The 15,943-nt window shown below is 44.5% G+C and overlaps 5 protein-coding genes across 5 annotated transcripts; 2 read left to right on the top strand and 3 right to left on the bottom strand.

Annotated features, from left to right (window-relative positions):
• Positions 1-2,377: 2,377 nt before the first annotated feature.
• GL218_07718 (putative feruloyl esterase-like protein) lies at positions 2,378-3,421 on the top strand (the record flags this gene model as incomplete). The annotated part of the gene is made up of 1 exon (XM_033584489.1): positions 2,378-3,421. The coding sequence occupies one exon, from the start codon at positions 2,378-2,380 to the stop codon at positions 3,419-3,421; it is 1,044 nt and encodes a 347-aa protein (XP_033432365.1).
• Positions 3,422-3,598: 177 nt separating this feature from the next.
• Positions 3,599-4,983, bottom strand: GL218_07719 (uncharacterized protein; the record flags this gene model as incomplete). Its single annotated transcript, XM_033584490.1, has 3 exons — positions 3,599-4,064; positions 4,124-4,788; positions 4,888-4,983. 3 exons carry the CDS (start codon positions 4,981-4,983, stop codon positions 3,599-3,601), a joined length of 1,227 nt encoding a protein of 408 aa, XP_033432364.1.
• Positions 4,984-6,793: 1,810 nt separating this feature from the next.
• Positions 6,794-7,729, bottom strand: GL218_07720 (putative cutinase 1; the record flags this gene model as incomplete). Its single annotated transcript, XM_033584491.1, has 3 exons — positions 6,794-6,952; positions 7,108-7,422; positions 7,490-7,729. The coding sequence occupies 3 exons, from the start codon at positions 7,727-7,729 to the stop codon at positions 6,794-6,796; spliced, it is 714 nt and encodes a 237-aa protein (XP_033432647.1).
• A 1,039-nt stretch (positions 7,730-8,768) lies between these two features.
• On the bottom strand, positions 8,769-10,123 carry GL218_07721 (uncharacterized protein; the record flags this gene model as incomplete). Its single annotated transcript, XM_033584492.1, has 3 exons — positions 8,769-9,666; positions 9,737-9,972; positions 10,100-10,123. The coding sequence occupies 3 exons, from the start codon at positions 10,121-10,123 to the stop codon at positions 8,769-8,771; spliced, it is 1,158 nt and encodes a 385-aa protein (XP_033432775.1).
• Positions 10,124-10,912: 789 nt separating this feature from the next.
• Positions 10,913-14,530, top strand: GL218_07722 (Golgin IMH1; the record flags this gene model as incomplete). Its single annotated transcript, XM_033584493.1, has 4 exons — positions 10,913-10,921; positions 11,010-11,496; positions 11,548-14,416; positions 14,473-14,530. The coding sequence occupies 4 exons, from the start codon at positions 10,913-10,915 to the stop codon at positions 14,528-14,530; spliced, it is 3,423 nt and encodes a 1,140-aa protein (XP_033432648.1).
• Between the last annotated feature and the right edge of the window lie 1,413 nt (positions 14,531-15,943).

Raw genomic sequence — 15,943 nt, forward strand, 5'->3', positions numbered from 1 at the left:
GCTTTTTGAGGTCTTGGAGGCGAGCTGTTTTGAACTTTTAAAGTGTAGACTTAAATAAGGGACCTGATACTGGATCCATCGAAAGGAGGCAATTTATTTTTCCCTATTCTTTAGAACATATTTTCCTAAGGAATCTCTCCTTGTTGACACAGCTATCCTTCTAAGAATAAATATTTTTTGGGCAGCTTCATCTACCTACTAAGATGAGTCACGCCCAATCTTTTTACCTGACTCTTCAATGTAAAGCACGTGGCAGCTTAGGTATCTTTTATGCCACAGGAAAGAATAAGATACCAAGTTACCTAGGTAATTTATCATTATCTGAGGCAGGTAACAAGTAGGCAAACTCCGTAGGAATGCATATGGTAACTGCCTAAGAAATATGATTAGAGGCTCCTAGATAAAGATGCGATGTTCAACTTGCTCGCAATACTTCTTGCCCAGTCACTGCTTTATATATCATAATAATTGGCAGGTACCTTGAGAGAGCGTAATGGGTAGATGCATTGTATAAACATAGCATGATTCACGATGATCAGAATTTTTTTTTAGAAATGCCAAATATCGCGATTCTCAACTTGTCTAGACGATATCTTCTACTACTAAAAACTATTTACAGAAATATAGGCACCTAATTCTCATCTTTGTCCCAGGATCCGGATATAATATAGCAACATCAACTCCTATGTTCGATAATATGGATGGTCACCAGCAACCAACTGAAAGGCCACTCAGTCAGGAGGACGCCTTGCTCTCCTGGCTTTGTAATAATGGTAAGTTAGATATTTTTTCTTCTCTTAATCTTCTAAATTTCATTAAAATGAATCGGCAAAGCAATATCTACCGATTTAAATAAAACTACGATTTTATCTGTTCTTGTATCGTCCGTACCCACGGCCTTTCGAATAAAATGATAATCAGGGTTGTGCTGGAGAATCTCTCGATGTTCCGATAAGGCTGGAGGGTATCATAAGTCTGAAGTATCCCGGTGTCCCTATTCAGGACAAAAGAATGGTTTGAGCTTGAGGGTATAGTTTGCAGGGAACGTCAAATTATATGCCTGTATTCTCGAATATTTATTTTCTAAATCATTATACTCTTAGGATTGAATATGACACTGATATGTACGAATCTATTATAGGAACTGCAGAAGATGATATCGTTGGTTCCGGTTACGTTGGCCCAAGTCCCATGGGAGCTACCTATGATGACCTTTTCAGTGTCCCCTTTCAGGGTACTTACTACCCTTATACTTACCATCCTGGTTTCGATGGTCTAGGCGCCAACGATCCTGGTATTGGATATTCTGATAGTACCCCTCCCAATGCATTCTATCATCGCCACGATCCTACGTACACACACGATCTTGGTTCTAACCACCTATATGGCGAGCCCACCTCATATACAGATCCTTCTACAGACTATCACCGCGGTGCTGGCTTTACAAGTGTCAGCCATGCCAATGATAATACCCCTATGGGAAGTGATTTCCATAATATCCTCGAAGACAGCTTAATTGATATGGATCATGTCGGTATTCGCTCCGAGGCAAACATTACGAACTCCCAACAGCGTCGGTTTAAATGCCAGTATTGCAACAAGTACAAAGGAAAGACACAGGGAAACTTAAATGAGCATGTAAAATATACCCATATCGGCAACTGCTGCATGTGGAAGGGCTGTGGTTTCCAGGGTACTGAGTCTGAAGTGCGTGAGCATCTACGCTCGCAGCATGCCATGAAGGTTCTTGTTCCTGAGACTATGAATGATGCCCTAGGGTCGTCCAGATACAAATGCAACTGGAAATTCAAGGACGAAGGAACGTGTAATAAGAGTTTTGTGAGCTTTGAGAGTGTTATTAGAGAGTTCTATTACCATAATCGTGACCTCTTCCTCAATGCTCAAGACCAAACTGAACAAGACACAAGCTTTGACTGACTTTAGGAGCGCAACTTGAAGATTGCATTAGCATACTGGAAAAGGATTTAGGTAGAGATGAAAATATCCATACTCTAGTGGTTCATAGGATGTGGCATTGTTGTTATTTTTCTTTTATACATCTTTGTATTTAAGGAGGTGACCTCCGAATAGCATCAAAAGCCCTAGCGTTAGGTTTGATAATTTACAAGCGTTTCCGTACATGAATAATTGACTTTAAGAATAGTAGTTTGCACTTAATTTTGTCTGAATGAATACTTTTCAGTAAGTGGCAAGACCTCGAAATGATTTATTATGAAGTGATACTACGCTTTGAGATAGAATAGGGGTAGTACAGTCTCAGCTGACAGCAGCTGACGACCACCTGCTACCATGTCAGATCAGTCAGATTTCGCAAGCCTATTTTTTTCTTTTCCTTACATTTATTTAACCAAACGCAATGTCCCCAATAACTGTGTCGGGCCAGCCAATATCCAACCTATTGACAGTAATTATTACTACATCGCCGACACCCTCTGCGCCATCTACAGAACTCATATCGGCCATCTTATCGTCGTTTCGCAGCTATTGTACAACATTGCTATTCTGCCGAGTGATAGTTGTTTTTGATACTTATGATCGTATTGCATCTCATGCAAGGTTAAAAAAAGGACAAGTTACTCCAGAAGGGGCCAAAACCTTTGATCTATATAAGCAAGAAGTCAGGGAGCTGATTCTGGGGGAATTCGTTCATGACGATAAGGAGCGAAGACTCGACTACGGCCAAGGTAAAGCTGAATTTGGTTATAGCGGCGTTGAGACAAACTTCGTCCCCTTTTCAATAGCTCACACAGTCGATAAACGAGTTATATTTATAGAGCCCTCGAAACGCTTGGGGTTTGGATTGGCTATACGATCCGCTTTGAGGTTGACCGAGACACCCTTTGCCTGGGTACAACAACATGACTGGCCACTGATCTCAGATGTTCCGATAGAACCACTACTCGATGTCATGTGGGCTACTGAAGATGATGAAAGCGCACCAGTCAAATACGTTTGTCTTCCATCCATACGCCTTCTTTCCTATGCGGACTCGGCCCATGTCGCACGATTTCCCGAGTTAAAGGGGCTTACTTCGTCTCTCAAGCGTGATTTCATAACGAAGTCCGGAGTAAACGTCCCTTTAACTCCAATGTTCTTCTGGCACGATAAACCGCATCTGGTATCCACTCAGCACTACCTGTCTCGCATCTTCCCAACAAGGCTTTCTATCCCCCGAGGCGCATTCATCGAGGATACCGTCGGACAGCGGGCTAGAAACCAGATGAAGCAAGGTGATTGGATTAAGTGGGCTACTTGGCTTTACTATCCCGAGGATGGGCAAAGATTGTGTTTGAGACACCTTCAGGGACGCACCTGGCAAGGCTCAGAAAAGGAGTTGGAAAAGAAAGCACTGTGGAGGGATCGGAACGCAAAGCAAAGCACCACTTTCGTTAATAACTAGATTATTCTGCACCTACGATATTCTAACGGCTATACTCGTCCTCAGAATTGGTTGCTCATATACACAGTTCATCAACTCTTCAATGGATGTTAGCAGAGAAAGAAAAGGGCAACGCTGAAAAAAGAATTAAAGAGACGTATAGCCAATGATCTTATTACACGTGTGACCAACCATATCTCATAATTTCATCCATTTTCTCGAACCATGCTTCGCTATATCACTCCTCGCGCTCGCATGTACGCGCTCAATCGATGGTCGGAAAGGGTCTACCTGGCTTAAAACATACGAATCTTGATAGTACGTTTCCTTATTCCTCGATCCTCTCCCGCCACTAGCCCCTAAATCCGTATTACTGCCTGCTCTGCTATGCGTTGTCCCATGAGTTAAACGATCTTCGTCATCTTCCATGTATCGCGTCTCCCTCGTGATATCTACTTCTTGCGTCACGAAGATCTTACCCCAATTTAAGTCCCTGAGCACAGGCCAGAAAATAGGGACACTTGCACAGATGCTCGCGGCGTCAACTTCTAAGACGGCTAGGACGATACTAATGGGACCATACCACGTCGGATCTCTTGTCGGGATTGTCGCTACTCTATGTTCGATAAGAGTCACTAGCCGCCAAATCGCAAAGACAAGCACGCTATAAATATGAGTAAGTGGTACTGTCTTTAGAGTGAGTGCATGAAACGAAAGACTTACAAGATGCCCATAGAAAGTAACGCGGCTAATCTCACACGCGTATTTGCTGTCGAACCCTCTTTAAAAAGTAATGGTAAGGGTATTAAAAGAACCATAATATCGAGAACCATGTTAATAGCGGCGTGGCTCTCAAATGTAGCAGCAAATGGTCTAGCATGTTGTGAACCGTATCCATAACAAGTTGAACCACTTCCTGTGGCCCAAAAGTCGTGAACCGGCACGCATGGGACCCAAGCTAAAAAGGAATATGCAAATCCCCAGAGCGCCGTAAAAACGACCAGCGCAATAATAAACCGGCGAACCAATACTCCTTGATCGAAAACGCGTAGGTACTGTAGTAAAAGAGCCTCTTTGATCAATGCTGTTGATGTTACGTATGCTGCGTTTGCGACGTAAAATGTTTTTAAGAAACCATTGGTCTGCCACGACTCAAGTTGTAAGAAGTGCTGGCCAAGTCCGTACGTAACTGCAAAGCATACTGCTATTGATCCAGCGCTTATCGTGAGCTTCCAGAGAGTAATATTGTTAACTAATGACCATTTACCAGGCGTGAAATGAGCGGTGCTTACTAGGTAAAGTCCTACGCATAAATCATCCCAGCCTGGGGCGTGAACAATCCTGAACCGTACGTACAGTCGAAGACAAACACATATCCACGATAGTATCTAATGTTTTAAATATGTGAGAACAAGGTCTATCTATTTAAGATTATCCGGCGCATAGCCGAATCGGCAAAGGCAATGCCTGCATAATAGGTGACATACCATACATGATATAACGATTCCCCAGATCGTTTCTGGCTTGTTGGATATTGGTTCCGGCTCATCGAAATTATCAGTCGAATAGCGGAATTCCGACATGATCTACTCTACGACAACGCGCGCTAGGAAAGCAAATGGCCGTGAAGTCTCTATGGACCGGAGCCTTACATCGAACATCGGAGGTGGGTTAAACGAAAGGGCAGCATCGAATCAGGAACAGGTAATAAATTTCTGAATATTTATAGAAAAGAGGGAAAATAAAATAAAGTACGAGTTAGCTGATGAAAATAATAGACGAGTAAAATGAATGAAATCCCAGGACACCGCGCTCGATGAAAGATAAAGTAAGACGGACGGCAGGAATTAGAAGGGATGATGAGAAGGGATGGTAACGAATGTTTGCTCCTACTTTTACGAGGTGCATATTGTATGTATACATATAACCCTGATTACCATTACCATTAAGTTACCTTGTAAAAGTGACAGGATGTGACAGGCGGTTGGATCCACTGCTCACTCGAATCCTTCGAATATAATTGTACCAAATTGGGAAGATTCTCAGGTCCTTCACAACGTCAGACGTGCTTACTTTATACCTAAAGTTATGCCGAAAGACGACAAAAAGAATTCACACATACCTACTACTTAACTAGTTAAACAATCCCTGGGCTTATTCAATCACATCTTATACGCGCCAATCTAGATACTTACTTTTATGTCCGGATCCCAATGGGATACGTGCGCAAGTTGAACCTCCCTTCCTTGCAAACGCTACCTCTAAGTCTCGAAGCTTGCAGTCCCGACGGCCTGCTTAAGCGGTCCAGTTGACTGTAATCGGTATTGATGCCTGCGCGTTGACGGCCTAGAGTTACATCGTTGCGACTTCTCGAACATGGAAGACAGGGCTATTAAGTGGCAAAGTGGGTACATGGTAAAGCAAAACGCGGCCTGTCCCCTATTGTAAGCTCAATTTTAGGATGCATCTTGCATGAGACACGTACCTAAAAATCAAGGAATATTCTTTTCGAGGAACCATGGAACCTCATCCGGTGCCGATCCCCGTGCCGGTCAGATCCCACGGCAGTGGTGAAATAGTGTAGGTTAGGTCCTGAGATTAAACACTATATCTTGCTATTCGGAAGCGGCTGACGATCCGCTCGTTTCGTAGGATCACGGTCCAACCATTGTTTCGTCCATAATCCACAAGTCACTCCACCCCCACTACACATGATTCTATGTAAGATGTAACTAAAATATGTATAGAACTTCATACTGGTGGGGCATCAGATCTTGTCATATTATATCGTCCAAGTACATCTCACCTACAATGTATTTCCGCAGTCTTACAAGTTAAACTATTTTATAACTAAAGATAATATCATAAGTGCTGCTTCAAGAAACAGTTAAGCATAAAGCCGATCTACATCGATCTTCCCACCTAGCAGGTAGCCCTATCGCGCTGACTACCCAGCTGAAAAATGAAAACAAAACAAATATGAACCATATGCTTCAAAAAATTAAACATCAAGATGTCTATACTGCGGCTAGGTATTAGCTTATTGTTGAGTTTTAACATACCACGTTCATGATTATACTCGGATTAGAACGACTAATAATTAACAGCTTGGTAGGCATAATTGATCCAAGTACGCATACCACTATATATCGTATTAGCTGAAGATTCATATTTACAAAGCACAACTAAATGTATGAACTTCTATTATATTTATATGGATCGGATCTAGACTTGCTACAATACCCTCCTTACACCTCCACTCTAATCTTCTGATCGTACTGATATAAGTACGCACTGGAGGGCGGCGTGTCCACTCAGGCAGGTTTAAGGCTCATCCACATCAATCATCATACAAATTAAAATTTTAACCAAAATAAAATAAAGTCGACATCGCTAAACCTTGCTAACAATGAAATCCACTGCGTCGGGGGCAAGATCGTGGTACTCATGGTGAGCGTCGGTTACAATTAATGTACCTTTACAAACCTCGTCGCCGTCGTGGCATAGGATTAGGGTCTTGCTCGCGTCGAAATTTCGGATTTTCCCTCCATCCTGTAGTAGCAACGGTTAATATCTGTATACTCTGGGTTGACTGAGGGGTATGGGTAGATTAACTATAGGAAAACTGATTGCGTTCTTTCATTTGTTGAGGAAGCATTACTTATTACTTCCTAACGCAATTTAAGAGACTTCAGAGGGTTACGCACCTGCGCTTTCTGGGTGTCGCCATAAGTCACCGCCGCGAAGATCCGATTCTTAACAGAAGTTGATGCAGATTCGATCGATCGATGAACAAGTGCAGCCCCTTGGCTATAACCCGAAACTACTAGTTTCGATGACGGACACTGAGTTGCCGCTTGCGTTATCAACGCTCGCATATTGTCAGCATCCTCAGGGTCACAACCCCCTGTTCTCAGATTGTCGATTAGCAGTGCTGGATAGTCGACCCCCTGAGCTGCTATAGCATTTGCACCCAATGCAGCTTTGAGTTGATCTATAGTTTGCGGACCTGGGTCGTCTCCCTGTTGCAATGTGCCAAATGGTTAACTAATAACTACGTCTAGTAGCTAAACTGGAAGAGCGACTTACAATATTACCATCTTGGGTGCTGCCACGAGCGTAGATGAATATGATATCCCGGCATCCGCCTTGAAGAAACTCATTCTCCGTAGTTCCAGCTGATTGTCGTTTTTGTGTAGTCGCTTTTATAGTTGCAGACCGGCGATCTTTAAGTTTCTGAATGGTACTTTCGGAATAATCTAACACTAAGGGACTAGCAACCGAAGAGGTCACCAGCGTGACAAAGAGAAGAGAAAGTGACAGCCTCATAGTTGGAACCTGGGGTTAAGTCTTAAGACTACAATCTAACTTATTCGGTATTTATAAGAGCAAAGCCCTTGGGATACCTTCTCTAGAGGATGCTTGCTGGAAAGACACATTCACAAAGGCAATTAAGATCAGGTGGGAAACTTCGTACATTATATACACCTCGAACAGCCGCAGAAGCCTCACTAAGAAACAGTATATCAATGTGAACTTACTTGAATCACATTAGTGACCTTCCTAGAAAGATGTATTGCTCCGAAGAGACACCTTGGAACAAGTTGCTAAAATGATTAGTTGATGGACACGTGCGTTATAGAGACAATAATAAGGTTTTTAAGTATGAAAATCCGGCTATTATTACTATCCTTAACATAGAAGGTAGTAGTGAAAACTATCACCGTGAGTGAGCTTACACATAGTACATCGGGGTAGGGCACACCTGAAAAGGGCGGAGCTGGAATGAACATGCGGGGATAATCAAGCCTGCCGAACTACCTCCACATATATCCCGCATCGTGCAGCTCGCAGATGATCCCAAAGGCCGACCGCGTGTGCGGCCAAACTACTAGCGTATATAGTAAATCAAGTAATACTGGGTTATAGAACAACTATATTGTCCTAGTATCTGGAAGATCGTTGGGGGAAAAGACGATAACCCCGCCTTCGGATGGTCACCCTGGTAGAATATTGGCGCTGGATATCTAGGTGAAATAATACCTATGTCTGATAGTACTATTCTTACATTGCTTGATCAACTCTAGGACTACGTTAGCGATTATAAACATTGCCGTGCGTTTAGCAAATATATAAATTCTTTACTTAATAATATAACCCCTCCCGCCCCCTCCTCCCCCCCTTGAGTACTGAATACCGAAGACCTCTAGCTCCCTATATGTACATGGATAGAAACTCCTATACCGTTCTATTATGTAATTCTTGTCCTTGTTTTCTGATAGATACCATATCGAGACCTCACCTAGTAGATGGGTATGGAATGGTAGATTGACGAATAATATAATTGATGGCGTCGAAAATCTAGGTTTTACGGAACCATTTGTGATTTTTTGTTGCGATACCTCTGGTTCGATTGCTGAGTGGCAGTGGGCGCCTCTCCTCCATCCGTATCTCCAGTATCTTCGCTGTCATTCTCGCCTTTGACCAAGTCGCTTGATAGATCACTATCGCGATCATCGCCTCCCAATGCAGTGCTTGGTTCATTTGATCTGAGAACTTCTCGAATGATCTTCTTACCCTCATCCATTTCTCCATTTGTTGCTCCGCAGGACATACATTTCCACCGGCCCAACTCCGATAATGACTGTGTTCCCGGAGGAGCTTGTCCGTTCACCAGGCGGCAATTTTTACATATTAATACGATTCGATTTTTGGGTGCCATCTCATCTTCACCAAGCATGAGGTCCATGATACGGTCATACCAGTGGTGTGAACCTGTATTAACTTCATAATGGGAATATGATGGAGGAAGCGGGCCAGCATTAGGGGCGAATTCTTCCATAGATTGCTGGTCTAGGTGTGGTGCGTGATGGTTGGGTATACGAGAAGAGCCCGGGCGAGACTCCGGAGCTCCTAGAATCGGAGGCTGAAGTGGTCTTTGAATGTTGGCGGTTGGCGGAGGGGGAATGTTGACTCTCGAGTTAGAAATATCGGAACCTTCACCTTGTCGTGGTTTCTTATTGCCCCCTTTTCTCTGCTCGCTGCTGAGGTTTTCGCCTTCTATCGTCTGTTTTCTAGGCTGGACACGCTTCTCTCCAGAACCTCCATACTTCTCTAGTAATTCTAGGGTGGAGTCGTATTTGGTAGCATCTTTCAGCTTTTGTATTGTACTGGCGCGTTCGGTTTGGTGGTCTTTGAGACGAGACTCAAGTGTGTCGATGCGAAAGCTGAAGTAGGCATTGGTGAAGGTCCTAACGAGATAAATGCTAATTTGTATGATTCATTGTAAGCAAGATGTTTGATATTAAACAAAGAACTGTCATGGTGACAACATACAACACGGGGCCGCCAGCCATTCCAGTCCATTCCCACGGACCTATGTTCTGCCACCCGACCACTAAGGTTAAGACAACAGCGTAAACGAGGTAAGCGAAAGCGAGATAGAGAGTCCAGAGAACTTTGATGCGACGGGAACGGGATCGCGCTCGGTCAAGTTGAGTTTGGGTGGTTGTGATCTTGTTAGATAGAGTCGAGAGGGTCTTCTCGAAAGAGGACGGGGAAGAGACATCGCCCTGCTCGTAAGAATAAATAGTTAGTTTTATTTCTTTAGTTATTCTTTAATATTAATAGATAAGAAGAATCATAGGCATGGAAGACGAAGAAATCGTCGGGTTGGGACGTTATTTTCCCCCCACTAACCTTCCAAGGCCAAAAAGACACCATGACTTAGAAATAAAGACGGGGTTTACCGTCGAGAGACCATGGCGTCCAGGCCAGTCGAGTAAGAAAGAATCGAGAATATAATAAATATAAAGAAATATAAGGCGACGGCCAGAAATGTGTGTTTAAGTTTAAAACTTAAGTATCTCTTATAGGAATCTTATAGGAACTGATATTAGGCAAGGAAAGTGTTGCGACCTGATGGCAGATGACAGATGTGACGACATTACAGGTGAACCGTGAAGCAATTAGGGAAAGTAACAAAGAATAAAATTCATTGGTCACTACTTGCATCTATGTCCACTAGAGCTATCGAGGTCGTACAGGCATCTATGTGCATGTCACTAGTTAAGTACATACATTATGTACCTAACAAGGTACACGTAACTTTAAGTGTACGTGTCTTTAGGTACTACGGATTACATATGTACGGCACCTATGTACATGTATGCAGTACCTAACACAAAGCAGGGTGTACCTAAGGTAATCCGTACACAGCTGAGCCTCGTTCAGTTCAGCCAACCAACGTTTGGTCGCAGTTTTGGAAACAAACTGGAAACACATCTTTACCTTTCTTTCCTTCTATATCCTTTTTTTTTTTAAAGGCGTCGTTGTGTTTAGTACCAATACCAGTACCAGTCCCAATACTAGTACCACTGTCCATGCTTCATTTCCATATCACTCTTTAAAGATTGTTTATTATCGCAAACGCGCATGGCTACAATCTCAAGTTGTACCCAATTGTCGCACTTATCGCCGGCGCTTTAAAAGAAGGCTGTTCGTCAAGCCACCATGTTTTCTGTACGTTACGTTTACTTGTTTAATACAATCTAATACCTAAATTTGAAGCGACGTGGCTTCTGACTATGTGATATATATCTGTATGTAGAGAATAAAAGGTGCTATTGACCGCAGCATCGCTGAAGAGCAAGCTCGTCAGAAAGCACTCACCGAGCAAAGATCTAATACCAGTTCCCCTTCCGCCCCTGGTCAACGCCCACGATCGGTTTCGAGAACAAATAGCACCAACTCTTCTGCTAGAAGGAAGATCAAGAAGCCGAGCCAAGATAATTCAAATGGTGACAGCGCTGCGAACACCGACCCCGCTGTTTTTGAGGCCGCCTTCGTACTTGACGACGATGATATCGAAAATGGCCCTACCCAGCCGGAGGTGCCAGAGAAGACGATAGGGGGGACTCCATCGGGTAATGAAAAGGATGAAAGCGCAACCGAACGAAATGGCGAGACAAAAGACCATATTGGCAATGGAGAAGATGATAATCCCAAAGCAAGCCTGCCTACTGCACCGGCAGAACTCCCACCACACGTAAGGAGCAAGCTTAGGAAACTCGAGAAGTTAGAAGCTACATATCCAGGTAAATCATAGTGCCCGATCTAGCGAATGATGGATTTTGCTAATCTTGTAGAACTGTTACGGTCGTATAGAATCGCACATGGACGGGCCACGTCTATCGAACCGTTTGAACGGGCCCTACGCGAGAATACGCCCTTGACTACCATCAAAGACCCAGCAGCCCTCGTCGAGTACCTTAACCAGTTAAACCTGAAGGGTGATATGGTTATGGAGGAGTTCAAGCGCGTTTCGGCCGAGAAGGATAGCTTTAAAAAGAAGTTTGAAGAAGCCGACAAGGAATTGGGCACCCTTAGAGACGAACTTGTCACTCTCAAAGCCGCCAAGGCCGAAGAGGCACCAATACGGACAGATAACCAGGCAGGAAGTACGCCAGAAGACAAAAGGGTTGCCGAGGATACGAAACAAGCTACGTCGCCTTCTGCGAGCAAATCGCCTGTATCATCTATCTTAGGTGTCTTTTCCCCAAGGCAAAAACCTGTAGCTATCGAGGAATCTAAGGATTTGAGCGAGGATATGTTTTCCTACGACGAGGAAATCCCTCAACTTCAAGCCGAGGTCGCGTCGAAGTCTGAGGAGATCGCTAAGCTTACGTCTGAGATCAGTAATCTAAAAGAAGAGCTAACAGTAGCTAAAGAGAATAGTGCTGGCTTGGTAGAAAGTCTCGAAAAGGCTACGCGGGAATTAAGTGATACTCGGGACGATGTTGCTACTCGGGAATCTATGCAGACACAACTGGACGCAAGGAATGCAGAGATTAGCGCACTAACCGAAAAGCTCGAGCAGACTCGATCGGCGTTGCGAAGCTTAGAAGTCAATCTCGAGGACGAAAAGTCGAAGGCAGCATCTACGATAAAGGAGAAGGATACGATTCTTCAGGCTTCTAATACTAAGAATACAGAGTCTGATGAGGGGCTCAAAAAGTTAAATGAAGCAAAATCCCAGTTAGAGATGAAAATCCGAGATCTAACTGGCGAAATTGACTCGCTGAAGAAGGCAAAAGCTGAAAGTGATGAGAAGATTGGGCAGCTAAACAAACAAATCCAATCTGCCGTCCAACCTCGTTCGCCTACACCAAACTCACTAGGAGTTGCTGCGCCTACGGCTGGCGGTTCAAAGAAGAAAAATAAGAAGAAGAAGAAAGGCGGTGCTTCCACCGACACCCCGGAAGTTGCTGCAAACGAAACATCAGATCCTGTTCAGCCATCCGTCCTCGAGAGTCCAGGGACAGAGGCTCTCGAAATTGAAGTTTCGAAGTTGAGAGATGAGATCTCCCAAAAGAATACCCAAATCGAGCGTTTATCGAAACAGAGGAAAACCGAGGAAGACCTCAAGGAGGAGATTGAAAACATGCAGGAAAGCCTGCTTAACATAGGACACGACCATGTTGAAGCTAAGGAGAGAATCAAGAGCCTGGAGTCTGAAAAAATAGAGCTGACGTCTCGAATCTCCGAGCTGGAGAAAGAGATTGCTGCGTTTACGTCTGACACTAAAGCGAGCTCCAAGTTACAGGCGGAATTTGATTCTATGAAAGCCGAATTTGACGAGTTGAGGATCAAATCCCAAACTCTGCAGTCAGATTTAGGTGCTGCTCAGCAACTAGCTCAAAGTCGCTACAAAGACCTCACGGACTTACGCGAAGTCCTAACTAAGGCCCAACCTGAGCTTAGAAGTTTACGCCAAGAATCTGCAGCGCTGAAAATAACCAAGGAAGAGTTAGCTTCTAAGCAGGGCGAGCTCCGTACTCTCGAAAAACGTGAGAAGGATCTTAAAAGTGAGGTTGCAAGAGCTCAGCGCCTAGCATCCGACCGTGAAACTGAAATCAAGCTGCTCAACGACAAATTGGCCGCTGAAAAGTCGTCCCGGGCTAAGCTTGAAGATGAGAAACGTGTCGCTGGTAGAGACTATCGCCGTGCAGAGGCCGAGAAGATAGAATTATCCGCAAAAGCCGAAAAGGCTGGTCGTGAGCTAGAGTCCCTTCAGTCGGAACTCTCTACACTCCGCCCGAAAGTAAAACAACTTGAAGACGAAATTACGAAGTTAAAGAAAGAGAAAGTTGCCACTCGAGAGGAAATGGAGCTGAAGGTACAACAGTTCAACAATGCTCAGGGCCTTCTTAGTTCTATGCGCGATCAAACAGCCGAGCTGTCGATCCAGCTTAAGGAAGCGCAAAGCCAGACGGAGAGTCTCGAAGAAGAATTGGCGGAAGTTCAGAAGCACCTCTCCGAGAGGACACGCGAGGGCGAAACAATGCGTCGGATGTTAGCTGACGTCGATGAGCGAGCGGACGCGAAAATACGAGACATGCGTGCCAGGATGGAGGCAGCTGTTGAGGAACGCGATCGTATCGAAGATGAATTATCCACCCTAGCTCGGCGTCGAGCGCGTGAGTCCGAAGAGCTGAAGGTCAAAGTGCGCGAGTTCGAACGCGAGATTCGAACACTTTCCGGCGAGAAAGATGAATTGGAAGCGAGAGAGAAAGAGTGGCGTCGCCGTCGTGAGGAGCTTGAGCAAATCGAAGAAAAATCTACAGCTGAGGTAGAGGATATGCGTGCAGCGGTTACTAATCTACGGTCTGCCTTGGATGCATCGGAACAGCAAGTGCGGGAGGCGGAAAAGCAGCGCGCAGATTTGCGTAAGCTTCTAGAAGAGGCGAGAGGTCGGTACGAGAAAGCGAACAAAGAGCTCAAGACCATTCAGGCCAGATTCAACATTGGTGGTACTGCGCCAAATGTCGCAAGCAGTGGAAGGTCCAGCATTGATTCCACCCGGAGCGGTGTTAACAGTGCTTCTGGTAGTACTAGTTCTACCGTCCCAGATACAATGTATCTCAAGACTATTCTACTACAATTCCTCGAGGTGAAAGACGAAAAGGTTCGATCACAGCTGGTACCAGTGTTGGGAAAACTTTTGCGATTTGATCGGTAAGTGATTTATATGCCCATAGATTCTGTCGTTTCCTTGCTAATAACCACTATAGCAATGATGAACAGAAGTGGATGGCAGCAGTTCAGCACTTGTCCAGACCAGGCAGATAGAGCAAATGGCCGACAAAGGGAAGACTGATGTGTATTATAGATGCTGCATAGCGCAGGAGTCCATTGAATTGTACGAAAACATATAAATATGTTTATTTATTTGACCTAATGTACCTAACTTATTCCGTTTGGATATACTCTATTAACGACTACGAGCGTAATCCAACCCCATCGTATCTTCAATGAAAGGCCAGCGGCATCATGACCTGCGTACCTAAGGTTCGGGAGGCATTCGACTCGGAGTAGCTATGTTATGGCTACCTAAGCCTCGACTTGTAGTTATTGACGAACCTAGTATTTAATGTATCAGACATACTTTACTGGCTGTCGATGTGGTTTAGGAGTTATCCCTTTTTTAACCCAGTAACGTTCGACATACTTGGGTCCTTTTGGATTAGCCACACGGTTCGATTAATGCGAACCTTTTCCAAGCAGATGCCGTTTGATTAGAAAAATAAGCTAGGATTTAATAATAATAACTCCGCTTTGTATAAACCTCTTAGTAGCATGGTCTTTGCGGCGGCGCTTCCGTTCTGACTCCTCGACTTCCTCGTTTAGGTCCTTAGGATATGAGGGATATACGAGAGGATCTCACCTGGAGCGAAGACATTATATGGAAAGTCTCACCCTTATAAAAGAATTTCGAGAATCGGAGCTAAACAATTTAACCGTCCCCAATCGTCAATCCATCGCATGCAGTAACACCAATGCTCTGGAGTCGCTAAATTCAGCCTAAAAAGAACCAGACCGTGGGGATTGGGGCTCTGCAGAATGTCACGCATAATACATAAAGTCAATATCACAAGATAGACTTAATAGACAAGATTTGTGTATCTTACAAAAAATTGGTTTTCACCACAGTCGAACATATTTGGAATCCATCCTCCGTTAGGACAAACTACACAATCGGCCAGCCGAGACGCGTTGCCGGCTAGACGAGATGCCAAGCTCCCCTATATAACCAATGAAGGCTAGCAACTCGGCCATCATATGTATATGAGGATCGAATCAACTTGGCATCATAACCATTACCACTCATAGAACATAGAACTGAACTTGAATCCTCGGCGGCGGGATATGTATCGGCGAAGTCTTCCTCGATTCCGCCTTGGCAGGCCAGGTTAGCTGAGTTGGGACCTGGGTATAGTACTTGCGATTGGTGTAGGGACTGGAAGAGGTTAAAGCTGGTGTGTGCGCTAAGCCGCTATTCTGATATGGTATGCACGCCGAGCGGATGAGTCCAACGACTTGAGTCTTGAAAACGGCGGCTTGGCGTCAGCAGAATGGGCTAGATTCGAGATAGCCCGCGGGATGCTCGTTCTAGCTCACGGCCCATGACCCATGAAGGAGGAAACGAACCAAAGGAAACCCCCCGGATTTTGCTGTATGCGAGTTGGGGTAGGTCCCTGTCTT

The sequence above is a fragment of the Daldinia childiae genome, assembly GCF_008694065.1.
Source record: "Daldinia childiae strain JS-1345 chromosome Unknown Scaffold9, whole genome shotgun sequence".
Classification (NCBI taxonomy): domain Eukaryota; kingdom Fungi; phylum Ascomycota; class Sordariomycetes; order Xylariales; family Hypoxylaceae; genus Daldinia; species Daldinia childiae.